Here is a 26,706-nt window from a genome sequence, read left to right as displayed (position 1 = left end):
TAAATATTTATTTATTAAAACGATAAATAGTTTAATTTTATTAATATAAATTAAAAATTATATAAAATAAGCAATAATTTGAGATGAAAATTTGAAGAAAAAAAATATAGTATTTGGCATTACCTCCACTCTTGAATTCAGATAACAGATTTGTATTTATTTAACCAATACTTTTGAATTTAAGTCTTGGATAGCTAATTACATGAAAGATCAACTTTTGGTTCAAAAGAGTATTAGCGCATTATGACATGGATGAACACAACCCACTCTGTAATTCTAATATTTATGCGTGAGCCATTTTAATTCTGCAAAAGGGTACTATTTATATGTAAACAAGTAAGATTGAAATTTATACACGTTGAATCATTATTGACCACATTTACAAATTCTTTTTTTTTTCTTCACCTTATTTTTCAGTGATCTCTTGTTCTGCTTACACTTTTGCTTCTTGGGTTGAACCTACCAAAACTATTACGGATTTTTTCATGGGTAATAGATGATGAGTTTAGTGAAACTGGTTCAGAATCTCTTTTGATCAAACTCAAATTACTATGTAAGTTCTTCAACTGCTCATCACCATTGTGGGGACCTGGTCTAACTTCACATGTTAACTCCATAGGGCTCTCTGAATCCAGTAGAAAGTCTTCCAATGTTGCTAGGGACTTCAACTGCAGTCCAAGAGATTCAATGGTTTTTCTGCATTCAGCAAATTTAGTAGCAGCCAATGCTAGTTCCTTCTCCTGCATTTAAAGATGCTAAGCTCTTTATATGAAAAGACTTGTGTACAACATTGTTTATGCAACATATTTAGACAACAACCATCACTTGTATTTAGCTACTTAGTAATCAAATGCAGTTCCAACTGATCTTCTGTAATTTGAGTCTGCATCACATGTTAATATTTCAACTAAATCTTTGTTTTGAGCATCATGCACTTGACAATATTCATCATAGAAAAAGAAAGATTATTAGCCAGTGTGTGTTTAAACAATATAGAATACATCGAAGAAGGCTTAAATTGTGGAGTTCGCATTGTGTGTTACCAAACTGACCTGCTTTAGCTCACTATTAACACCTTCTCCGGGAAGAATCTCAGTTTTTTGCTGGAGTTGAGCTTCATGCTTCATTCTCAAAAGCTCATCCTCCAACTTCCCACATTTGGCCAAATTCTTTGCCGACAAAGCTCGCTCTTTCTCAATCTCTTCCTCTAACGAACAAATTTTTGAGACCAATTCTTCTGCTTCAGTGTATGCAACACTGAGTTTTGATTCAGCTATCTCTTTCTTTTCTTGAGTTGCTTTTAGTTTTTCATATGCTTCTTCATTTGATTTGTTTGCAAGAGCTAACTTAGTTTGAAGCTCTACTACCTCTAACTCCACTTCCTTTATCCTGCTCAATGATGCTTCAAGCTGCTTTTGGTACTCGGTTATATCCATCTCCAGATCAAGTTTCTCTGCCTCCATTTTCTCTAGTTTCCTTTCCAATGCAGCATTCTTTTGAACCATACCTTCCACAAAAGCATTCATTGTGCCATGGCCAACACTGAGTTGGTCAGATGCAGTATTTACAACGGGAAAGCTACTTACACTTTCAGTATCTGGCAATGCAGCAAGCCTCTCCATTTCAAGGAAATCATCCATCAGATTGATCTCAGTTGAAAAGACCGTGTGATTTTCTCCGGCAGTGTTTTCATTCAGATCCCAGCCTCCCAATTTCGGCATATCACTTTCAAGTACTTGTTGCCTTTCTCCAATATCTGACATGCTATCAGTAAATGACTCTACATAAACTGAAGAAGCAGCTAAAGATCTGTGATCATTAGCAGAGAATGGTTTGCGAGTCACAGCTTTCAGTCTCCTGCACTCGGCTTCTAGCTTAGCCACCATTTTTATAGTTTCCAAATGTTGCTTGCTTGCTGTTTCAGCAGCCTGAGTGCTCAAATCCCTTTCTATGGTCCTGAACTCTAGTTCCTCAAGTCGAGATTGTAGCTCTATTTTAAGACTTGAATTCTCTCTCTCCATATCTTCAAGCCTCCGGTGAAGATCAGAGTGAACTAATGCAGCAGCAGGATCAACAGCTTCCCACTCATGATCAGGTGTTTTGGATTCCAAGCCACAAGAGTTATTTGATACAGCTTCATGAATCTTTTGCTCTTGTTCGTCTTTAGATTGTCGAAGCTCCCACATACACTCCTTGAGTGCCCCATTAAGATAACTAACTTGGTCTTGAAGAACTGAGTTTTTCTGTTTTGCATCGTCAAGTTGTTGTTTTAAAATCAATCCTTCATTTTCAGCATTCTCCCAGCCTAATCCCAAAAGCCATGTAATTAGTTAATATTTTAGCCCGAAAAAAGAACAGAAAACAAATTTCTTTAAAAAATTTAGATTAAACTTCCCAATAATCCCCCTAGAGCAGAAGTTTATGATATAGACACGGCTTCCCAATAATTCCCCTAGAGCAGAAGTTTAGGATATAGCCATGGCTTCCCTAGGCAGGCGAAATGAATCATTGACAAGCAGGTGAAGCACATTTTAGAATTACCCCTGAATCATGTTTGGATAGCTTTAGATATTCATTTTCATAAACCATAACTAAGATCAACACTTGAACAAACAGGAAGTCGATTGCAAATGCTCAAAGCCTCAATTGATTTGTCATTTAGATAAACTTTGTCAAATCAAGGGGAAGTTATTCATACGCAAGATGGTCGAAAAACAGATACCTGAGACAGCTTCTTCAGCAACCTTAGCATGCTGCTTTACCAAGTCTTCTTTGGCACTAGAGTTTAATAGAGCAGCAGATAACTGTTGTGTTAGAGTCTTCACATCAGTAACTTCTTCATCATTTGTTGCACCCTCCTCGCACATGACTTCTGGAGGTGTAGTATGTGTGGTATATACCTATACATCATGGTACAGAAACACCATTCATCAAATTTCCCTCAATTTATAAATATTTGAACAATCAGAATCTCAAACTAAAATGAGGGCAGAATGAATGGTCTATGTAAGCTTTAGAAACTTATATTCATGTCAAGTCTACAAAACAAACAGTTTCTGCTTGCCTGGAAACTTCAAATCATCTCAGGCAACTGACTAGTGGGTAGAAAAAATGAAAATGACGAAAACAAATATAACTAAACCATGATAGCATGCAAGAAAAGAAGCTAACAATATAAAGAACTAAAAGGGGGTGCTGCTACCTGATCATCATAGAATCTTTCTGAATGAGATGACATTGAGCCAGAACTCTCAGTTTCACCTGGACTTTTCAAAGATGACTTCCTGCGCCATAGCCAACTCCTCCGGTCCATCCACAATTTAGGCAAAGCAACACCTCCTTATGCCTTCACACAACAACATGAGCACCAGTGCCCCCAACAAACCCTTTAGCCTGAACAGAACTGGATCTGAGGCTATCAGTGGAATGAATAAGAGGAAGCAGGGAAATGTGGCAACTTCAAGCAAAACCCACAATTAAAAAAGAAGAATGTGAGAGCCAGGTGTTCAACCTTAAGAAGTAACTTGCAAAGAAAACAGAAAGTAGTTATGAGAGAGAGCTTTGCTTAGAATTCACTTTCCACTCCCATCTACCTAGATTTTAACATTAAGGGATCAGTGGTCAAATGTAGAAATATGGAAATAAAAAATAAAATAAAAAAATACTTTTTTGAAGTCTATCCTTTGGCCATCTACTATGATATTCCTTTATACACAAAACTCAGAGTGTGAGGGTTACGCACCTACCATGACTCCCCAATTTCACGCCATGAGAATGGACTGTCGATCTAGCAAGTGGTGAATCCTAAGATTGAAGAAGACAGAGAAATGAATAGAAGGAAGAAAAGAGGGAAATGTGAGAGAAAGTTAAGATAAATGATGGAAGATATTATTGAAGGAAGTTTGTGTTGTGATGTGGAAAGAGATATTGGGAAAAGGAGATGGACCATGTGGTGACAGAGAAATAGGATAAGAGTGTGGAAGTGTGAAAGGGGTCTGAAAAAGTCCACTGATTTAGCTTGATTTTATCATCTGTAGATCATATATGTGCAGGTAAGGTAACTTTGTCGGGATTGTATTCAAACAAACTCTGCCTTATTCCCGCTTATTGCTCCTGCGATTCACTACAGCCGTTAAAATTGTTTTGCCTTTCCTCTGTTTTTGTCTTGTTCTTGGTGTTATTATTTCTGCCACTTTTTGTGCTTCTGCTATTACGTTGTCTGTTCCTGCCTCTGTCCTTTCTTGAACGCAAATTGCGGGTACTACCCTGTCACTACTGACCCCTGTTTTGCTTCCTCTTCGCACGCACTACACAAAGCTACAAGTAATTCTAAGGGCAAATAACTCAGATGCTTGAAGTTTCTGTTCGCTTTAAAAGTGTTGTACAATGTCATGATGATTCAATATTAGTTGATTTTATTTTTAAATTATAAAAGCTTTCATGTAACTTGATATCTCAGTTCCTCTAACACTTTAAATAACAACAATCATATGTCATTACATGAAAAAAAATATTATTAAAAAAAAAATACAAAAATATGGGGGATTGGACCAAAACTCATATGTTAACAAAAACGATACATATTATACTTATATTACCGAACGGTCGACAAGGCCGAATGAACCTAAGAACAGACAATAAACTCGTAATTAACTGTAATTAAACCAGTTTAATTATAAACTATGATTAAGGCACAATTGAGTTTTCGCTTAAATCCAAAAGCAGACCCATGTAGGGGTGGCAAAGTGGGACGGGCCAGCCCTCTGAAAAAAACGCGGGGCGAGTGACTTATTTCAACCCGTTAGCCCGCCTCGCATAACCCGCACGGGCCAAGTTCGGGGCGGGACGGTTGGCCTGCATTACTCGTATAACTTTAAAATGTATAAATTTTTTTTTGCACCCCCATATTTTCTTCATGTAGCCTCATATTTCAGATTTCGAAATTTTTAATTACATCTTATTACGCATGTCTCATGAAAATAATATTATCAAACCATTTACCTAATGCATCTAAATAAAAATTCAAAAAAAAATATTTAAAAAATATTTCTTATGCGTACTAACCTGTAGGCCCGCGAGCCAACTCTTATGCAGGACGAGCTAGAAAAATCAGTCCGCAAATTCTATGCGGGGCGGGCCAACCCGGTTCACTTTTGCGGGCCAAGTGCGGGGCGGGCCAGCCCGCATTGTCACCCTTAAGCCCATGACAACTGAGGCTCATCCCAAAGTTATAAATACCAGAGGAGACCCAGTGTCAAAGGTAATTTTTTACTCTTAACTCACCTACATATTGTTCTCGGACTAACTTGAGCATTGAAGCACCTTCGCAGGTTCCTCACCTCGCTCATCTCGGAGAAAGGAAGTACAAACTAGAGATGATTAAGCTTAGAAGCCGTGAGGACGAGAAGACGAAGACAAAAGGAGTCACTCTAAGAGGAACTCGACCTTGTAAGAACATTTTTGGCACCCACCATGGGGCGGGAAAGAAACCCTTTAGAGTGTCCACATGGTAACAACTAGAAACGTGACGGGAAACGACAGAAATACGTAAGTAGGAGAAACTAGCCAGCTAGATCCGATGGCATTGATTTTACAAATGAGGAAGGAGATGGAACTTTTAAAGAAGAAAAATGAAGAAGAGGTTCAAGGGATGAAGGGGGAGAATGAAGAGGAGCTAGCGGCATTAAGAAGAGAAAATGCTCGAATGAAACAAAAGCTTAATGGAGAACCAACAGTCCAAGAGACTATAGAAGGAGAATGTCCTTTGACCAGAAACACTCATCTAAGAATTGAGGAGGCCGGAAGCTCTCATCAAGAGAACACTCAGCCAATTTCAATGAGCACTTTGGGAACGGTCTCTTGTCGGAGTCCTTTTGTGGAGTCCATTATGGAAGTACCCTTGCCAAGCACCTGGAAGAATCCAACACTTGACAAGTATGACAGAACTACCGACCCAGACGAGCATGTGGATGCATATATAATGCAAGTCAGTTTATACACTGCCGAGGATGCACTTTTATGCCGAGTATTTCCCACCTCCCTTAAAGGAGCTGCTTTAAGTTGGTTTACTCGATTACCGACATACTCCATTGATTGTTTTGACACCTTGGTCAAGAAGTTTGGAGCGTAGTTTGCTACAAGTAATCCACACCATCTCACGTTCATTGCTTTGGTTAACATTCGGCAAGAGAAGACAAAGTCGTTACGAACCTTTGTGGAAAGGTTTGGCAAGGTGGTGTTAAATATACGCAACCTAAGTCCTTAGGTAACCATGTATCACATGGTAACTGCCCTCAAGCCTGGTCCGTTCTCGAACAGTTTATGTAAGAAACCGGTCATGAACCTATATGAGTTACGTTAGAGAGCTGCCAAATTTATGCAGTTAAAAGAATTGAGAGAATTTTGTGCCAAGACTCAAGCACCAGAAGATGTCGAAAGGAGGACTGATAAGAACAGACCTATGTCATCCGGAAGGCTGAGAGATTTCCCTAAGCCATTGTGGTTTACTCGCTACACCCCTCTGACCACCGACAAGTCAAGGATCTTGGAGGAAGCTCTTAGTGCCGACCCCTTGACAACGCTGAAAAGGACAAACACACCATCGAATGCAGATCAAACTAAGCATTGTCATTATCATCGAAATTTTGGTCACACAACGTAGGATTGATGGGCTTTAAAAGATAAGATTGAGGAACTGGTGTAGGTTGGCCACCTCCGTCGCTATGTTCAAGGTAATAAAAAAGATATAAAGTTGAGAACCGACGAAAAGAGAACACGAGACTTTACTGATGATAACTTTAAAATTATTGACCCGAGGCATGATAATACGATTGTAGTGACTATCGAAGTGGCCAATTTTGTAATCATGAAGATGTTGATCGATCAAGGAAGCTCTGTAGACATCCTTTACTGGAAGACTTTTAAGAGAATGGGTTTACCCCTAGATGTTGTGGTGAATTTCAATGAGCAAAAAATCGGATTCTCGGGGGAAAGAGTAGACACTCGAGGATACATTGATCTTGACACAAAATTTGGCGAAGGTAATGAATGTTGTAAAAGTATAAGAATCAAATACCTGTTGGTGGATGCGAAATCCTCGTATAACGTCCGGTTAGAAAGGCCATCCCTCAACAAGTTGGGAGCAATACTGTCAACTCAACTTGCTATGAAATTCCCTTCTAACAGTAAAAGTCAAAGTAAGAATGTTGTGACCCTTCACTCAAACCAAAGAATTGCTAGAGAATGTTTTGCCGTCAGCCTGAGAATTCCCGCTCTGGCACCAAGTCGAAGGCCGAAAGTTCATCAAGTCACAATTATGAATGATTTAGATCCTAGGCCTAATGATGAGCCTCATGTAGAACCAAAGGAAGAGACTATCTTATGGCAACTAGGCAAACCGGGCTAAAATACCTATATGGGTTCAACTCTTAAGGAGGAGGAGAAGGAGATGATCACCACAATTTTGATCAAGAATTCTGATATGTTCGCCTGGACGACATGCCGAGAATAGATCCTAGAATTATCTCTCACAAGCTCTCGGTTTGTGAGGAGGCAAAGCTATTAGCTCAAAAAAAAGGAGGCTCGGAGGAGAAAGGAGGATGATTACAGAAAATGAGGTGCACAAACTCTTGGAGGCCAAATTTATCCGAGAGATACATTATACTACTTGGTTGGCAAATATAGTGTTGGTCCAGAAGAAGAATAGGAAGTGGTGGATATGTATGACTACATTGATCTTAACCGGGCTTGCCATAAAGATGCATACCTTTTGCCCAGTATTGACCGATGATGACTTTTTACGGCAAGTGCACAGCGTTTGTCAAAAGTAATAATTGTCCCTAAGGACGGATATCGATCCCACAAGGAACAGTGAATTATCGAGTACAATATTCGCTAAATATAACAACAGAACAATAAAAAGAGTTTGAAGTGATGATGTTGGCACTGATCAATAAGAAAACAAACAAAGAATTAGTTGCTTCAATTGGAAAAATAGAGATTAGGTTTCATCTCTTTCACTCTCATGTATTTTGATTACCGTGTTAATATTAAGTTTCTTTAATTGAAATTGATGCCCGTAGAAAATTCATTTATATCGATCTCTCGCATATAAAATTCTTAAGAATGTTTCTTAAATATCGATCTCTCGCATACTTATAAAAACAACTTAGAGCTCACACTCAGACGTTAATGGCAATTAACATTTCAAGTTTATCTCTAGCACTCAAATATACTAAGTGTTGATGTTTAGGTCTGAACCCTAAAAATACCTCTCGGTCAGATTTAAGATTCTCAATTTGTCACGGAAAGTTAAAAGTAAAACAACAATACCAATAATCAATCAAGAACCAAATATTAATATATAAAATATCACCTCAAATACATAAGAGTTTGAGCAGATTACTCTCAATCCCAAATGGTAGAATTAGTCATGCATATTTCTAGCACCTTCCATTCTCCCAATTGGATTACAATTCACTATATGGTGTTTTCCTCTCAATCTGGCACACTAGGGTTGAGCCTCTAGCCCTCTATTTATCCTAGTTTTCTAAGGTTAGGTTGTTTCTTGTGTCGCGCTAATGGGCTAAATGATAAAACATAAAAAAGGCCCAATTTTTCTTTGCATCTTTTTCTATTATGGGACCTTCCGGCTTTATCTTTTTAGCTCAAATTATTCTCCTTTATTCCAAATCTTCAATATTCCCTAGAAATCTGCAATTAACACCAAATTTGGGAATAAAATGCTCTTATTCAAATAAAGCTCATAAAAATGTAAAAAGGTATAAATTCATAAATTATGGATTATTTTATATGTACATTAGCAATAAATCCTCATAAGTACCTATATTTTTTAATATGAAATATTACTGAAATTATGCACTTATCAACCGATTAGTAGATGGAGCGGCCGGACACAAAGTGTTAAGCTTCCTTGATGCGTATTATGAGTACAATCAAATACCCATGTATGCAGCATACCGAGAGAAGACAACTTTCCAAACCGAGAATGCTAACTTTTGCTATGAAGTTATGCCTTTCGGATTAAAAGATGTAGGTGCAACTTATCAAAAGTTGATGGACCGGATGTTCCGAGAGCATATAGGGAGGACAATGGAGGTATATGTTGATGACACGTTTTTAAAATCTGATAGCACCAAGCAGCATACGATCGACTTAGCAGAGATCTTTGGCTAACTTAGGCAGTACGACATGCGCCTTAACCTTGAAAAGTGCGTGTTTGGTGTGGAAGGTGGTAAATTTTTAGGTTTCATGCTAACTAGCCGGGGCATTGAGGCAAACCCAGATAAATGTCAAGCCTTAGAAACCATGAGAAGCCCGCAAACCTGAAGGAAGTCCAATGACTGGCGGGAAGGTTGGTCTCGTTGTCTAGATTTATGCCAACGCTAACAGATAAGATAAGACCAATTCTTAAGCTCATGAAGAAGGCCGAAAAGTTTTCATGGAACGCAACATGTGAGGAAGCATTTAAAGCCGTAAAAAAAGCCTTATCTCAACTTCCCATGTTGAGCAAACCGACACCAGGAATGCCTTTACTGGTCAACCTTGTCGTGTCGTCGGAAGCCGTGAGTGCCACCCTTGTCCAAGGTAAAACTTATCTGAAACTAGTTTACTTTGTGAGTCGAGTACTGCAAGATGTCGAGACTAGATACCAAATGATTGAGAATGTGGCTCTAGCTCTTGTACATGCTTCCAAAAGGCTGCAACTTTATTTTCAAAGTCACGAAATCATTGTGCGAATTGACTGACCTATTAGTAAGGTGTTGAGGAAACTCGAATTGGTAGACCAAATGATCGGATGGTCAATAGAATTGTCTGAGTTTGGAATCAAGTATGAACCTATAGGGCCTATAAAGTCACATAGTCTAGCTAACTTTACTTCAGAACTGCAAGACAACTTAGAGCCGGAAGCAACATGAATTTTGTATGTAGATGGATCTTCCAGTAAACACAGAGCAGGAGTAGGAGTTGTCCTTGAAGGGTCGGGAAGCCTCTGCATAGAGCAGTTGTTACGTTTTGGCTTTAAAGCATCAAACAACCAAGCTGAGTATGAAGCGCTCATAGCTGGTTTGCTGTTAGCCAAAGATATGAGAGCCCTAAAAGTTGAGTGTAAGACAAACTCACAGTTGACGGTCGTCACATAAATGGGAAGTACCAAGTGAAGGACCTGTTGCTCCTAAAGTATTATCCCCGAGTGGTAGACATCATGGTAAGATTCAAAAGTACTATCGTATATCACATAAAATGAGAAGATAACTCTCGAGCGGACATGTTATCAAAACTGGCCAGTAATAAGCAGAAAGGCCAACATGACACTGTCATACGACAAACCTTGTTTGCTCCGTCGGTTGTAATTGAGGAATGCATGGCAACAGGCAGAGAGGATGTCAATTGGATTTCTGAGATTAAGAATGTGCTGGAAGACCGAGAAGATGGGAAGGAGTGCAACGATCTCGTTATGAGAAAAAAGGCCTCTCGTTTTGTATTAGTAGGTGATGATCTATACAAAAGGGGATATTATACTCCGCTGCTTAAATGTCTCAAAGGCTGAGGCCGAATACATCTTATAAGTTTGTTGAGTTCTATGACAGTCTCGGTGTCCGACACAAAACAAGCTCGATAGAACATCCACAAACTAACGGACAAGCTGAGTCCGCAAACAAGGTCATCTTAATAGAGCTGAAGAAGGGATTTGGTGGTACGAAGGGAAGGTGGATAGAAGAGCTCCCTGAAGTCCTCTAGGCCTATAGGTGCACTCTGCACTCAGCTACAGGGGAAACTCCTTATAATCTTACATATGGAACAGATGCCATGTTACTAGTTGAGGTCAGAGAGCTGACTATTCGATGAGAGCTTGATAATCTCAAACTCAATGAAGAATGCTTGAAAACTGAGTTAGATTTACTTCAAGAATGCACGACAAAACAAAACTATGAGAAGAAACATGTAAGAAAAGAGCAGCTAGAAGATACAACTCTAAAACCAAGCCACGCTCGTTCCAATAGGGTGATCTGGTATGGAGAATGAGAGGGGAAGCTCGCAAGCCGTCAGTAGAAGGAAAGTTCAACTCAAATTGGGAAGAACCATTCAAGGTAAAGGAAAACTTGCACAATGGGGCTTATCGTTTGCAGCGTCTTAGCTGATATGTAATGTCGATGTACTCTTTCCTACTATCGGTCTTTTTCCCAAAAAGGATTTTGGCTTAAGTAGGTTTTAACGAGGCATCATATTAATGAAAACAAACTTGTCAGCTATATGAAGTGAACTATTATCAGCAACATGTTAAAGAAAACCTCTCGATCAAGGTTGATTCATTCAAGAATCCTTGTCGAGGGCACGTTAAAGAAAACCTTTCGGTGAAGGTTGATTCACCTAAGTGAATCCTTGCCGAGAGCACGTTAAAGAAAACCTCTCGGCCAAGGTTGATTCACTCAAGTGAATTCCTGCCGAGAGCACGTTAAAGAAAACGTCTCGGCCAAGGTCGATTCACCTAAGTGAATCCTTGTCGAGAACACATTAAAGAAAACCTCTCGGCCAAGACCAATTCACCTAAGTGAATCACTGCCGAGAATACAATAAATAAAATTTTAGGCTAAGAAGAAGGAAATAAGAAGGTGCAATATACAATTTAATAAAAAGTCCATAAAATTCATAAAAGCCCGAATGGCCGTCAATTTACACAAAAAGGGGCACACGTTTACAAAGGAACAAGTACGTGTGCCCGATCAAAAGGAAGAGGAACAAGAGACCTAAAAATCTAAGTTTATCCTCTCGGCACCTGGAGTCCCTGACGGAGCCGACACGACTTCTCGGGACTCAGAATCTGATCAATTGGTAAGAGCTCTCCCTCATAGAAGTCCTTGTCGACATCGAACTTTCCCTCGTCCAAGGGAATGTTGTAGAAATAAGCCGCTTCATCGAGAGTCTTTTGAAAGCCGAGTTTGTGTTGTTCTATAACGTTGTTCCACCTTCTCCTCAGACTGGTAGTTCAAGAGGAACATATCCGAAAGGCTTTCCTTGAGCCCTCGAATCTCCTCATCCGCCTTCTCACCCACATCCCTTCCAGTCCTCTCGGTCTCAACACATAGACTCTTCCATTGGTTCACCTCGGCCTCGTGGTTTTTGTTCTTGGCCAGGAGATCATTGTTCCCTTCTAAGGTCAATTGAAGGTTGGCAGACGACTCCTCCAGTCGAGAATGAAAATTTTTCACCTCGGCTGCATTCTTGTCCCTCTTCATTAAGTCAAAAGCCATGCGCTTGCCGAGGACGAGAGTACGCGAGCAAAGCTCCATGAATGCGTCATGGACTTGCGAAGGCTAAGCCGACAAGAAAGAATATTGTTCACAAGGGTTGAGGGTCATGGTCACTCCCTCGGCAACCTGGAGGTCATGACTGGAGAAATCAAGACCGCTTGAACTCAACCCTTCAACACCCCGGCCTCGCTTCAGAGACTTGCCTGAAGATAAACGCTCTCCATGACGCCGAGAGGAACGACCACGATCCTTCCCATGGTCATCTGTTGTTCTCTTCTTTGGATTGACAGGAGGACAAACGTTATCCAGTGTCGGCACCACGATTATCGAAATGGTCGCTTTCGCAACAGGTGTGGAGCTTTTAGCACCTGCCTCTGCCGCTTGAGTCTTTTGTTGCCTCTTCAAGCGCAACTCCTTGAAATAGTTTTTGTTCCCCCTTACCGGCGTTAAACCTGTCATGATATCTGCAAATAACAAGGATTAAGTCAAACGTCAAAGTAAAAATGCACCGAGACGAGTAAAAATCACATACCGCCAGCATACGCAATTTTATCATAGGACAAGTAGGCACGGACGAGAGCATGGGTTGGGATCTTGTGGGGAAGCCCGTCCAAGACAGATAGTACCTCCACATCGTCCTCGATCATCAAGGTTCTCGACCACATATAGAAACATTGACACTTAAGTATACTTGGAAAAAACCTCACGAACTTTGTTATCTACCCACACATAATCGGCCTCTCGAGTTTCCTCCCCCGTGGTATGCACTCAAAGAGGATGACATTGTAGGTTTGGGGCTATCTCGACTTAGAGGACCAACAGCTCGAGAAGACTCCTTTTTGCTCTCGGTATCACTAGACACAGTATTTATGGCCATTGGCCTTTCCTTACTCGGACCCCTAGACACCGAAGAAAATAAAGTGGTGACGGAAAGGGAATGGAAAAACCAGTACACAGGCAATGGAAAAACTACTCTGCTCTTGGACTCTCGAAGCTAATTCACAGTTTACGCATGAAAAATGGAACCCACCACCACGTCTATTTATAGGTGAAGGAAAGGGCGAATATGAACCGTCATGCACGATCTCCACCATTGGATCAACTCGACATCAACGACTCAGATCACGCGAAATTATGCCCCCTGACATCACATCACATCCATGTGCCTCGAACGAAGTAATGAACTTCTCCACCCGACCTCTAGGATGCATAAACAAATCACATGGCGTAACGAGTCATAAAAACTCTCAACCAAAACTTACTTGCGACTTCTCAACTTGTTGGCCACTTTAAACCCTACAGTTCTTCTATAAATAGACTCTATGTTACATTTTTATAAATTCCACTTGAGTCCGGGGGCATATGACCTGGGATAGACGTACACCCAAAGACATAGCAAATTTTCTTTTATAGCCTTTACGTTACATTTTAATAATTTCACTTGAGCCAGGGGAGCAATAGTACTACCGGATGGCCGAGAGGCCGAATGGTCGACAAGGCCGAATGAACCAAAGAACAAATAATAAACCCATGATTAATTGTAATTAAACTAGTTTAATTATAAACTATGATTAAGGCACAATTGGGTCTTCGCCTGAATCCAAAAGCAGGCCCATGACAACTAAGGTCCATCCCAAAGTTATAAATACCATAGGAGACCCAATGTCAAAGGTAATTTTTCACTCTTAACTCACCTTGTTCTCGGACTAACTTGAGCTTCGCAGGTACCCCACCTTGCTCATCTCGAAGAAAGAAAGTACAAACCGAAGATCATTAAGCCCAAAAGCTATGAGGACGAGAAGACGAAGACAGAAGGAGTCACTCTAAGAGGAACCTGACCTTGTAAGAACAATACATATTCATAAATAATTCTAAGAACAAACTAGATTTAAGCCTATTATACTAATGAAATAATTCTCTATGAATAAATCCTAAATTAGTCAACTTATCAGCACACGTATTCCCTTCACGAAAAATACGAGTAACCCTAAACTTGATTTTCCCACAGTAATTAAGACAAGTTTCCATTGATTACAAAACATCCACAGAACATTAGTCCTAGCAGTAAACGCAACACAAACTAAGGCAAAATCACATTCAAGCTAGACATTAGTAAGTCTCATCTTTTGAGCTTCCTCCATAACAAGTATAAATCCACAAAACTCAGCAACCATAGCAGTCTGAACTTCAAGAAATGCAAAGAAAACACCAATAAATTCTCTCATATTTCCACGAAAAATACATTCACAAGTAGCAAGACTAGATACCCCTAGCAGCACCATCAATGTTAATTTTAACTCATCCTGGTAAAGGAAACTCCCATCTAACAGCAAGAGGACGAAGAATTTTAACACTACGAGTATTAATACCAAAAAATTTAATCACGTTGAAATCCAACATATCATTCTTCACTAGAGTTTTAAACAAATTTCTCACTAAACAAGTTAAATCTTTAATTACCGAAATAGCCATAGAAATCTCAATCTTATCCTAAAATCTAGCATAATTCCTCATACGTCATATAATCCAAACAGAACAAGTTATCACAACAAACTTAATCAATTTAACCAAATGACTACCATCACTCTTAATAAAAGAAAGAAGATGATACATAACATAATCAATTATATATTAAACAATTATATATTAAACGAAATCGATGTTACAAATTTGTAATTAATTATTATATTTATATTTATATTATAAATATATATAGTATTTTTTATTATAATATATGTAAAGTGTTATTTTATATGTGTATAAAAAAATAATTAAGGATAATTTTGACTTTTTAATAGTATTATGTAAAATTTTTTTAGCTTTTTTTTTCATATAGGGAGTTGATTTAATTTATCTCTCATAAATCAACGTTTTTCAATCGTTGTAATTGAATGAAATTAAACAAAAATATTTTTTCTTTCACTCATCCAAATTGAGCATAAGAAAATATGGGCAAAAAAAAATCACTATTTCAAATTCGTTAAAAGGAGGATAGAATAATAAGAAAATATGATAACATAAACATTCTCTTCAAAATAAGATATTATAAACATTAAAATAAATCAACCTTACATAAAATATTATATTTGCTCTTTCGGAAAACAATGAAGCTGTATGATAGAGATAATTAAAAAAAAAAAACTAGAATATGATTAAAGCTTTACTTAAACTTAGATAAAATTCTCATATGAGAAGTCTAGCTCTCATTAACCATTCTTCCACTTGAAAATTGGATACTTATTCATATATTCTTTTTCCATAATTTCTCAAAGATAATAATGAATTTTTTCATAGAACAAAAGGTTGAATTGTTTGTAATTTGAAAAACTTTTTGGAATGTCATAACATATAATACTCTTCTACTACTTATTTTCAACTTGTCTCATTAAGTTTTATGCCAAACACTGTCATTGCTTGTTACTTTTATACTTTATAAGGCTACAATAGTATCCAAAACACAAGGTAATATATAGCATGGAAGTATATAATACTCGAAGCATTTTTTATAGTTTTTCATTAATTATTAAAATGATTTCCGTGTATTTTCCTTCATAGTCATGATGTTTCCTTAGAGTCTGATAAATGCAGGTGGCCTAAATACAAATATAGGATATATTTTAATATGATCTTATAAATTGAACTAATTCTTTAATTAATATAACAAAATTATATTTTAAACTTAAAATCTAACACAATTTTATAAGTTACATTTAAGTCTTATCAGGTTATAGTTGAGATAGTCCCCACATATATCACGATTAATGTGAATTAGGAATAATTACCATTAAAGTGATTTTTCTAATATATATAATCCATATCTATGAATAGTTTATTATTGAAAAAAAAAAGTGGTAAAATTTTACGGAATAAGACCTTAAATACGTAATTATTTTAAGAAATGGAAGTTTTCGTAGTGAATTGTTGTTGAAGATGTAAATAATACGTAGTAGTGAATTGTTGTTGAAGATGTAGATAATATGTAGAGTATGCATAAGTATCATGTCATGTATATATTTTCTATATAAATTGTATTCTCTATCATAATATATACAGATATTTTTTTTTCTCCCCTTTCTTTGTTTTTTTTTTTCTATCTCTATGATAACCTTTACATGATATCATGAGTTAGAGTTTTTTTTTTATCATGTCTTTGTCTTTATATATGTTCTCTTATCCAAAAATAGCTATCTCCATTCATTACTTCACTATTTTGATTTTCTTTCAAGTTTAACGATGAAAACCTTCTTTCGTGAAAACATCAAATTCTCACCAAAATTAATGGATTAATGTTATCCAAGTTTCTTGATGGTTCTCAGGTTCTTCCATGGTACCTTCCTTCCACTGATGATTCCCAATCCAGTGATGAGAAAAACGCACACGAAAGAAACACACACAATCACGAATCAACTGCAGAAAAATAAACGATACAAGATTTAACATGGTTCGGTCGCTAACTGCAACCTACATCCACACGGGCAACTATTAGGTTTTTATTCTATCATGTTGCACACCAATTACAAGTACAATGATCTCTTTAAATAGAGATTATAAAAGTGACACAGTGATTAAGCCCACTCACTAAACATGTGTCTAGTCAGCCCAACCCAATTGGACCTAGCTTCATACCCAACAATCTCTCACTTGAAGCCGCGGAACAATGTTCACTTGCGCTTCAACTGTGTACAATGATTAGGCACACTCACTAAACATGGTGTCTAGTCAACCCAACCCTATTGGTCTTGACTTCATACCCAACAATCTCCCACTTGAAGTCACGGAACAATGTTCATCTGCGCTTCAACGGTGTACATGTACTTATGTAATCTGTCGATGGAACTCAATGTTCCACCTCTAGTTGCCACCAGCCTTCTTAATCATTTTGAAGACTTCGTTAAAACTCCCCTGAGTTTCAACATGTTAGTCACTGACCCGTTCTCTGTTCCTACCGGCTCCCACTTACAGGAACTGTCGGATCCTAGAACAACCTGAGAACAAACACTCTTCATATTCAACAAGAAATTTTCTAGAGAAGTTTCAACCACTGGAATACTGGTTCTCCTAACCCACTGTCGTCTAGGAACCTCAGCTGAAGCACAACCCGTGCTCCCACTGCCACAAGTACCTCTGACTGGTCTACCTGAACCTTTCCATGCTCGCTCGTTCATTCTGAATCTAACCTGTGGCTCTAGGTTTCCCTCTTGTAAAGACAACCATCTTCTGCCCACAAGATTCTGTGAACCAGACTTTGTTTATCTTCTGAACTGGGATGGTTACTCCCTCAAACGGTAATCTGACTCTATACAATGAACCTCTCTTTCTTTCGCGAGCCATGACAAGATTTCCCTTAACGACCTTCCACTGCTGATAACTTCACTTCATGTCCCTCTTTGTCCAATTGCCTAACAAAAATCAAACTTTTCGTCAAACTTGGAACAACATTAACATCCTTCAAAGTCCAAAAACCAACTGGTGTCCACTATGTTACCCATGCCCGTAACATCAAGAGTTTTGTTGTCCGCTAGTCTTACCTTTCCAAAGTCTCCAATAACTAGATTTTGCAATGCTTCAGAATCCATGACCCATGAATCCACATTGTTATCCGCGCAACAGACTAAAAGGTCCTCTTCTGCAGAGTCTTCTGCAATGTTGACTTGTTTATCATTTGGGCATTGATTCCTGAAATGCCCCACCTCCTTCTAGTTCCAACATGTTACACTTGAGAAATCCGAGTCTTTGACTGACTCCTTCTTTTGTTCTTGCTCCCACTATCTCTGATATTTTTCTTACCTTTGATGACATATAGTGATTCACTAGATAATTCCTCATAACTCCTTCTTCGGACATCCTCACCAAGAATGAGATCATGAATCTTCTCAAAAGTGAATTCATCTGATCCCGCTGAACTGGTAACTGCTGTAACCGTTCCGGACCAACTGGCAGGCAAAGACAGTAGCAATAGTAAATCTTGAACTTCATCATTGAACTTAATGACCACTGACGTAAGTCTGGCTAAGATCATATTGATGTGCTCAGTAACTGAACTCACAAATCCTCAATTTGCATTTTCCACCAACTGAAATTTGTATCATCGAATTTTCAATTCGGAACTTCCCGTTTTCTGCCATCTCAAACGACTAGTCAATATACTCGGTACAACTAATTTCAGATCTTGACAATCCTTTTTTTTTAAATCAAGACCACAAAAATTGCACCACCTAAAATCAGTCACCAACAGACCTGGATGCAGTCCCCAATGCACTGGCGCTCCACCGCACTAGACTGCAGCTGCCAGGACGCACACCGCCGCTGTTCGCGCTCTGCACCACCGTTGTTGCACTGCACTTCGTGCCGTTTCAAACCCGCACACCTGTAGAACGCACATGCAACCCTAACTTTGGGATGTCGTTGCCGCCCCTACGAAACCCTAACTTTGGGATACCTCTACGAAACCCTAACTTTGGGACACTATTGCCGCTTCTGCGAAACCCTAACTTTGGGACGCTACTGCAGCCCATGCGAAACCCTAGCTTTGGGACGTTGTTGCCGCCTATGCGAAACCCTAACTTTGGGACGCTACTGCAACCACAATTTTTATGTCTCGTCGATTAATTCTGCTGATCGCATCTCTAGTGTGTAAACGAACCAAAGCTCATGATACCACTTGATGGGAAAAACGCACGCGGAAGCAACACACAATCACGAATTAACTGCAGAAAAATAAACGACACAAGATTTAACGTGGTTCGGTCACCAACTGCAACCTACATCCACACGGGCAACTATTAGGTTTTCATTCTATCCTGTTGCACACCAATTACAAGTACAATGATATCTTTAAATATAGATTATAAAAGGGACACAATGATTAAGCTCACTCACTAAACATGTGTCTAGTCAGTCCAACCCAATTGGTCCTGACTTCATACCCAACACCCAGATTGCATCTGTTATAAGCAACAAGATAGTCTTATTGTCGCATGGATGCTAGCCTCGATGATCACATCTCTTCTAACGAAAATTATGTATTTAAACACTACTAAGGAGATCTGGACAAGATTAAACATCTACTTTTCGTCGCACACCATAGCTCAAATAAAAAAGCTATGTATTCTTCTTAAGAATCCAAAGAAAGATCGCATGGTCACTACCTATTTATTAGACATCAAGAAAATGGTCAATTCTTTGGCTGCAATTGGGGCTCTTGTCTGTACTGAAGAACATATAGAGGTGATTCTTAGTGGTCTTTCTGACGATTATGATCCCTTTGCCACCTCTATTTTGTCAAGAACGGATCCTTACACAGTTAAGGAAATTGAAGCTCTCTTTCTTACTCAAGAAGAATGATTTAATAAACATCGTATGGTCAATCCTCTCCCTATTCTAACTAACCTAGCTACCACTCACTAGATGTCTTCATAGGTTCAACGTGATAAACCAAAGTATAAGTCTAATACCAATCACGATGGACGTAGTTTTTCAAGACACCAAACTTCGCTCGCTTTCCGTGTTTGTGTCGAGTTTTAGCGAACTAATTTTCTTGTAGTGACTAATCTAAATATTAATATTGATATATATTATTATTTATAAAAAAAATAGATTCTTCTTCCTCAATAAATTATTTACAAATAATACAAAAGAGTACAAAATGTTTCTTCACTTCATATATTCATAGCACAAAAAAAATAAGTAAAATAAACTAATTTAAATTAAAATATCTATCACATGATATATAACATATATATCACTGCTAACAACAACATTTACATCATTTATTATTTACAATATTTACATCATTTATAATTTAAATGATATATAACAACATACCTATATATCAACATGTACATTATCAGATACAACAAATACATATATACCAACATGTCCATTAACACACATAACTAATGGATTAATTACATGTATATATTATTATACACCATATATATTGCACAACACAATTTGTGAATTACATAATTGCATTGTCAATAAGATAAAGATTTCCCTTAACAACACTCATGATTAATAACTTGAGTTGAAATATTATCCTTAGTCACATCTCAATGTACAATATAACTGCCACAAGATACCTTCCAAAAGACTCACATTTGTATCAAGTATGCTCCATCATAGATTAACATTTATCTTAGCCCAGGATATTTTATACACAAACTTATCCACTATATTTAGCTTTTTACCATTTGATATTTTAATTTATGTGACCAAACCATCATTTGAGTTATGATATTTTCATTTAGTTAATGAAGTAACACGCTTAGTAACACCAACCATGTCATTATATCATTCCAAAGTATCTCACACCCCTATAAAGCACTACATCCCACAAGAACCATACAAATGCAATTACCTTTAATAGGAATAGATTCATTTACCTAAAACTTTTAATAGGAATAGATTCATTTACCTAAAACTTTTAATAGGAATAGATTCATTTACCTAAAACTTCACTGTGATGGGTAGACAAGAATCTTCATGCAAACTCCTTAAGAATTTAATCTAAAAACACTACATGATCTAAATATTTTTTAAACTTAAAAAAATGGAAAATATAAGTTGGGTGGAATGGAATTTTAAACGAAATAAAAAATAATTATTTATCCTATAAAAATTTAAAATATAAATATTAAAATACTATTAATTTTCAATAATAGAGTTAATCATCCTTAACAAAAATTTAAACCTCCATTGATGTTATTCCATATTGAGTTGTCATCAACATGGGATGAAAATAATTATTATTGTAATTTAAGAAGTGTATAGTTTCCATTCATATGTGATGAAAGTATTAATCCTATAATTAAAAACTGAATAGATTTTAATATGGTGTACGATATGTATCAATATTTGGAAATGAATGCATGTAATTAATATTTGATGCTGCAATGTATAAATTATATGTTCCTTGTCCCTTCCTCGAAGGCAAAAGAAGTTTTTGTCTGAAATGCCTCCATGGAATTTCGAAGAGCGTATTATAGTTTATATTTTGTGTTTAAAAGAGTGATATTTAAGAGGTTGCAATGGTGATTAAAATTGTATAATATAGGAGATTAAAATGATTGGCTTATAAAAAGGAGAAAAGAATAAGAAGGTGTGAGTGGTGGGAAAAAAGAAAAGAAAGAAAATAAAAATTATCTTAAACTGGAGATGAGGGAAGAGAGAGGGCCCACAGAACCCTAACCTCTGTGATGTGATAAAGATTGAAAAAGGTTCATAAAAACACAAAAATAAGCGCCAAATCTGATTCATACGAACACCACACCACCACACACCATACACCATGACAACCCCTAACCATTCCTCCAGGAAGACCAAACGCCCTACTAACATTCACAGAAAGTCCATGTCCCTCCCCGCTCGTAACGGAATCTCCACTCCGGATGACGACGGAGAAAGGACCGTTAAGAAGCTTCGCTTGTCCAAAGCCCTCACCATCCCCGACGGAACCACCGTCTCCGAAGCCTGCAGACGCATGGCCACTCGCCGCATCGACGCCGTTTTGCTCACCGATTCCAATGCTCTGCTTTCCGGAATTCTAACTGACAAGGTCACCGTGCAATTTCACGCCGGTTTTTTTTTTTCCATTAAATGTCGTTTGCCGTTGTTCACGGTTCTGCGTGTCGTTTTCAGGACGTCGCTATGAGAGTCGTCGCCGAGGGGATGAAACCGGAGGAGACCGCGGTGTCCAAGGTCATGACGCGGAATCCCGTCTTCGTGACGTCGGATACCCTCGCCATTGAAGCGCTTCAGAAGATGATCCAGGGTTAGCTTCGTAAATCTTCTCTTGCAATCTCGAATTTCTAGTTAAATAATTGATGCATTTTTTTCACAGATTTTCGAATTGCATTCTGCGCTTTTTTTTTTCTTCGCAGAGGATGATCGTTGTCGGAAGTTATGTTAGTTAAGGGATATTAGTTGTTTTTTTCTACGTTACATAATTGCAGCTTGTGGAGCCCTGTGGTTATAAACATGTCTGGTCCATTTAAGTTAATTGAATTTGGAGGAAGCACTTTCAGAGCTAGATATGGAAAAAGTACATCACATGACGTATGTTAGTGTTGGGTCATAACTTTATTGCCTTTTACTACTGCCTCCAATTTTTTTTATGAGAACAATTAAGTAATTCTGGAAGATTAAGAAAATTATTAATTTAATTTATAGTATTAACCATTTCTTAAATTCATTGTTAAGGCAACATTTAGTTATGACAGGTACTGTTATCTTATTAGATTTAGAGTAATCTGTATAATAATAATTTCATTAAATCTTAATGCTTATTGCAGAAGTGAAGCGGAGAACAGTGTTAACAGAGTATCATAAATATTGCATTTAAGTTTTCTTTTTTCTTTTTTTTTGTATTATTCGCAACGTTAATGAAACACTTGTGATTAATGTATTTCTTCATTTACTCATTGAGTTAAACGTCAGGTTGATTTTGTGAAAAAATAATTAATTTAAAAGATAGTGTTAAGATATTTTAAGATTGATTCTCAGCAAAAGTACCCAACACTGCTTTTACTAATTGTTTCATTTTTTGTTTGTTTGTCCTTAAGTGATTCCTCAATATTTCTTTGGCGCTGAATGGCTTCAACTTTGTTGTCTTTCAATCCTGGTCACCTTGTGTTGTCCTTTGTAGAGTTTTTGTCGCTCTGTTTTTGTTTTATTTTATTTTTGCCCTTTACGTTTTCTTCTTCTTTAACTAGTTGATTATGCTAGAATCAGGCAAGTAATTTTAATAGATTCTCTCTGTGTATATGTATATTGTTTAATGGACTCATAATCTGGCTAGAAAGTATTTGATTAAGTGAGAAATATAATTTGACTTTTTTACTAATAGGTAAATTCAGACACCTCCCAGTTGTGGAAAATGGTGAAGTCATTGCCATGCTGGATATCACCAAATGTCTTTACGATGCCATATCTAGGGTGGAAAGAGCTACTGAACAGGGGAGTGCTATTGCTGCAGCAGTTGAGGGAGTGGAACTCCGACAGCCTAGTCATCTACCTGGTTGGTTAACAGTTTTACTTTTACATACATTCTTATTTATGATGCTAATTTTCCATGTATTATCTTCATGTTTTAATGATGCTAATTTTTTGTTTCAATTGTCAATGTTTTTTTCAGTTACAAATACTTTTATTGAAACATTGAGGGAGCGCGTGTTCAAACCTTCCCTGACAACTATAGTTGGTGAAAATACAAAGTAATTTCACATAACATTTTCTTGTTCTTTTACATGTTTCCAAGTGACTCTTTTATAATCAGATATGATAGTTTTACAACATTCTGTAGCTTTATGTGTTTCTAGGGTTGCTATTGCATCAGTATCAGATCCTGTCTATGTAGCAGCAAAAAGGATGCGGGAGTTGCAAGTAAATTCAGCTGTGATTGTAATGGAAAATAAGATTCAGGGGATACTTACGTAAAATCTTTTTCCTGAGGCTTTAGTCTCTTCTCTTAGAACATAATAGCAAATGACATTCATACCTGCATGCTTTTTATAAAAGCAAATGTCCTTGATTGATATTTATGAAATGGACATCGGAAATTTTTATTTTATGCACAATATATTGTCCTGTGAATCTGTTCTGCAGTTCGAAAGACATCCTTATGCGGGTCATGGCTCAAAATCTTTCTCCTGATGTGACTCTTGTGGAAAAGGTTGTTATGATTTTATTTTCTGAAGTAACTATACTGGAAAGTGGTTTATTCTGAGATGTGGTGTCATTTGCCTGCTATATTTGCTAGGTATCCTGAACTAATTTGATTTTCTTCTTTATTCTTCACTTTATTACTTATTTTTTGTTAGGTCATGACTCCAAACCCAGAATATGCATCTTCGGAGACCACAATTCTTGAGGCACTGACTATGATGCATAATGGGAAGTACTTACATCTTCCTGTGGTGGACAAAGGTTAGCTTTGCCTTCTTAATTGCCTACGTACTTCCTTACGTAATTGTGCTAAGTATTATTTATTTTGCACTTGCAGATGGAACTGTTATTGCTTGTTTGGATGTGTTGCAGATAACTCATGCTGCGATTTCGCTGGTAAATTTCATGTTTGAGTCTCATAAAATACATGATAAACGAAGTTTTTTTAATGGATATTGTAAAGACAAATATTCAGGTTATCCAGTGTGTCGTGTGACTCTGTTTCAGGTGATAACTGATGGTGCATGATAATGATTTTTATAACAATTGGGCCATTATTAATATTACACAAAAAATTACGTACAATTATTATGAATTAAGAATAAGAAGTATGTACATTACTAACATTTGGTACTATTAAACGGATGATAGTGCCCTGTTTCTAAGTTGTGTACTTTGTAGGTTGAAAGTAGTCCTGGAGCTTCTAATGATGCGGCAAACACTGTTATGCAAAAATTTTGGGACTCAGCTTTTGCTCTAGAGCCGCCTGAAGATTTTGACAGCCATAGGTACCTTGGTGATATCTGTTCTGTTTTCAATATATGTTGTTTTGTTCTGTAAATAAGCATATATGTCTGATTGCAGTGAAGCCTCTGGACTGATGACTTTGGACGGGGCAGATACCACAAAGTCTACATATCACTCTGTAGGTTTTGGAAATCCATTTGCTTTTAAATTTGAGGATCTCAATGGCCATGTGCATCGATTCTACTGTAAGTGACATCTTGGGGAAAGCTTTGCATGAACTTAAATTTACTGATCTGCATAAGCCTGGATTTATTATTTTTAGAAGTTGTAAGTATTTGCTGTTGTCTTTTTTATAGGTGCTGAACATCTAGACGAGCTTCAATCTGCTGTCATGCAAATAATTGGTGATTTTAATGAAGGAGAACGCCCTAAAATTCTGGTATGTTTTTATTCTAAATTAGTTTAGTCTGCCTTTTGGTCGTACTAAATGTATATATTATGATATGATGTCGGGTTTTGCTTCTCTTCTAGTATAAGGACGATGAAGATGATGAAATTATTCTCGAGACTGATAACGATCTTGTGGCTGCTGTCAGCTATGCTAGGTCTGCAGGACTGAAGGTGAAGTTGTCTTCTTTTTTTAGTCTTTTCATGTGACAATGTGGCCTTTCCATGGATCTGTTCTAATGTCTTTGATGCATGCTTACACTAAGCATCTTTTTATTTCAGGCTTTAAAATTGGATTTGCAGTTTGCCAATTCGACCAAACCAACAGAGGTATCATCTGGTACAGCCAGTATACAGAAATCCAGTACATTGTCTCTCCGTTCTGGTATTTTTGCGGGTGTTGTTATTCTTACGAGCATTAGCGTATTGGTGTACTTAAAGCGCTCTAAACAGTAATATATTTACTAGCTTGAAAGCAAACTGCTATAATCTTATTCTAATGATTTCCAGAGTATACTCGTTGACAAAGGAAATTATGGACACGGATTAGGTGTATATGATGTGGAGGTTTCTAATCACCTCTTATCTTTTTCTGTTTGGGTCATTGATGTATTATTTATAACTTACGGTGTAGTCGTAATTCTAAGTGTTACATTCTTCTCTATTAAGCTACTTGTAATTCTTTATACATCAACTTTTCATCACCCATCCCTCTAACCCTAAAAAAACTAGCTTTGCTTCCAGCAATTGTGATTCTCTTATCAGCTTTAGATCACCCTCAAGGTCAAGCCAATTGAACCAGGAAACGGTTTATGTTTTTGAACTGGAAACAATGTTCAGATCATATATATGTTTTGCTAGAATATAGAACATCTAACCTAGCTAGTGAACTGGATAAAAATCACTTTAACTGTTTTCTTAGTAGTGCTTGATTTGACACTAACTAGAGCTTCAAAAGCACCTGCAACTTTCTGTATTGTTAAAAATAAAAATTAATAAAAGTAAAATAATAGAAGTGAGCCATTTTATGGTCTGTTAATAGTTTGAGTGTGGTTAAATTGATAATGATTAAATAATGTTATTTCAACTTTGAAGCATATAACTCTTGAAATATAATTTTTTAAATTAACATGAAATTACAGTAAACGTAAACAGAATAATAATTTCTATTAGCAACGAATAGAAACTAAATAAATATAATCATAATTAGCTATTATCACATTTTTTGGTTAAAACTACATGAATTAATAGTTTTTTTTTTATCTCAAGTAAACCGATTCCACCAGATTTTGACCAGTTTTCGTAGTTTTAGACTCTGATTCTCTGCATGACCTATTTTGGGATTCATATATATAAAAGAGATGTATCACGAAGGCATCCAACATTTTGAAAGATTGGCCACGGTTGTTTCAGAAGTAGTGAAGAGCGAACTTGAGAGTCTTATTATCGATGAAAATGAAAGAAGGTTATTTTCCCTTCAGATCAATGCTCAGTTGTGTTACACTTTCTCCAGCTTACTTTCCATTGTAGCAGGTTTCGAGTTGGTTGACATTTATCCCCTAACCCTTTGTGTGAC

The 26,706-nt window shown here is 37.2% G+C and overlaps 2 protein-coding genes across 20 annotated transcripts; one reads left to right on the top strand and one right to left on the bottom strand.

Moving 5' to 3' along the window:
* Positions 1-297: 297 nt before the first annotated feature.
* LOC137820900 (filament-like plant protein 3) lies at positions 298-4,393 on the bottom strand. Of its 18 annotated transcripts, XM_090295727.1 has the most exons (7): positions 3,947-4,084; positions 3,743-3,804; positions 3,512-3,593; positions 3,203-3,403; positions 2,723-2,900; positions 1,053-2,305; positions 298-740 (listed from the first exon to the last, which is right to left on the bottom strand). In XM_090295727.1, exons 4-7 carry the CDS (start codon positions 3,311-3,313, stop codon positions 414-416), a joined length of 1,869 nt encoding a protein of 622 aa, XP_090151853.1. In that variant the 5' UTR covers positions 3,314-3,403; positions 3,512-3,593; positions 3,743-3,804; positions 3,947-4,084; the 3' UTR covers positions 298-413. The 18 variants fall into 18 exon arrangements, with proteins under 18 accessions (XP_090151853.1, XP_068481322.2, XP_090151855.1 ...); XM_068625221.2 differs by lacking the exon at positions 3,512-3,593 and having other exon boundaries at positions 3,947-4,393; XM_090295729.1 differs by lacking the exon at positions 3,512-3,593 and having other exon boundaries at positions 1,053-2,543; positions 3,203-3,457; positions 3,947-4,378.
* Positions 4,394-21,318: 16,925 nt separating this feature from the next.
* Positions 21,319-25,818, top strand: LOC137820320 (CBS domain-containing protein CBSCBSPB3). Of its 2 annotated transcripts, XM_068624349.1 has the most exons (13): positions 21,319-21,828; positions 21,912-22,044; positions 23,119-23,289; positions 23,407-23,485; positions 23,591-23,704; positions 23,877-23,943; positions 24,092-24,197; positions 24,274-24,332; positions 24,618-24,724; positions 24,801-24,928; positions 25,040-25,122; positions 25,215-25,304; positions 25,413-25,818. In XM_068624349.1, the coding sequence occupies exons 1-13, from the start codon at positions 21,562-21,564 to the stop codon at positions 25,584-25,586; spliced, it is 1,578 nt and encodes a 525-aa protein (XP_068480450.1). In that variant the 5' UTR covers positions 21,319-21,561; the 3' UTR covers positions 25,587-25,818. The 2 variants fall into 2 exon arrangements, with proteins under 2 accessions (XP_068480450.1, XP_090150978.1); XM_090294852.1 differs by lacking the exons at positions 21,319-21,828; positions 21,912-22,044; positions 23,119-23,289 and having other exon boundaries at positions 23,575-23,704.
* Positions 25,819-26,706: the final 888 nt, after the last annotated feature.

Source organism: Phaseolus vulgaris, chromosome 9 (genome assembly GCF_051622355.1).
Source record: "Phaseolus vulgaris cultivar YP4 chromosome 9, ASM5162235v1, whole genome shotgun sequence".
In the NCBI taxonomy this organism is placed as follows: Eukaryota; Viridiplantae; Streptophyta; class Magnoliopsida; order Fabales; family Fabaceae; genus Phaseolus; species Phaseolus vulgaris.
Note: the sequence above shows the minus strand (reverse complement) of the source record. Positions and strands in the feature narration are given on the sequence as shown.

What these genes read in the sequence shown, in the direction of transcription:
- LOC137820900 (XM_068625221.2), bottom strand. Translation starts at nt 3,313, where the DNA reads ATGGACCGGAGGAGTTGGCTATGGCGCAGGAAGTCATCTTTGAAAAGT. An exon ending in AAAGATTCTATGATGATCAG is followed by an intron (nt 2,901 to 3,202) that starts GTAGCAGCACCC and finishes CATGATGTATAG; the next exon opens with GTATATACCACACATACTAC. An exon ending in TGCTGAAGAAGCTGTCTCAG is followed by an intron (nt 2,306 to 2,722) that starts GTATCTGTTTTT and finishes TTTTGGGATTAG; the next exon opens with GCTGGGAGAATGCTGAAAAT.
- LOC137820320 (XM_068624349.1), top strand. Translation starts at nt 21,562, where the DNA reads ATGACAACCCCTAACCATTCCTCCAGGAAGACCAAACGCCCTACTAAC. An exon ending in CCGGAATTCTAACTGACAAG is followed by an intron (nt 21,829 to 21,911) that starts GTCACCGTGCAA and finishes TGTCGTTTTCAG; the next exon opens with GACGTCGCTATGAGAGTCGT. An exon ending in TCTTCCTGTGGTGGACAAAG is followed by an intron (nt 24,198 to 24,273) that starts GTTAGCTTTGCC and finishes TTGCACTTGCAG; the next exon opens with ATGGAACTGTTATTGCTTGT.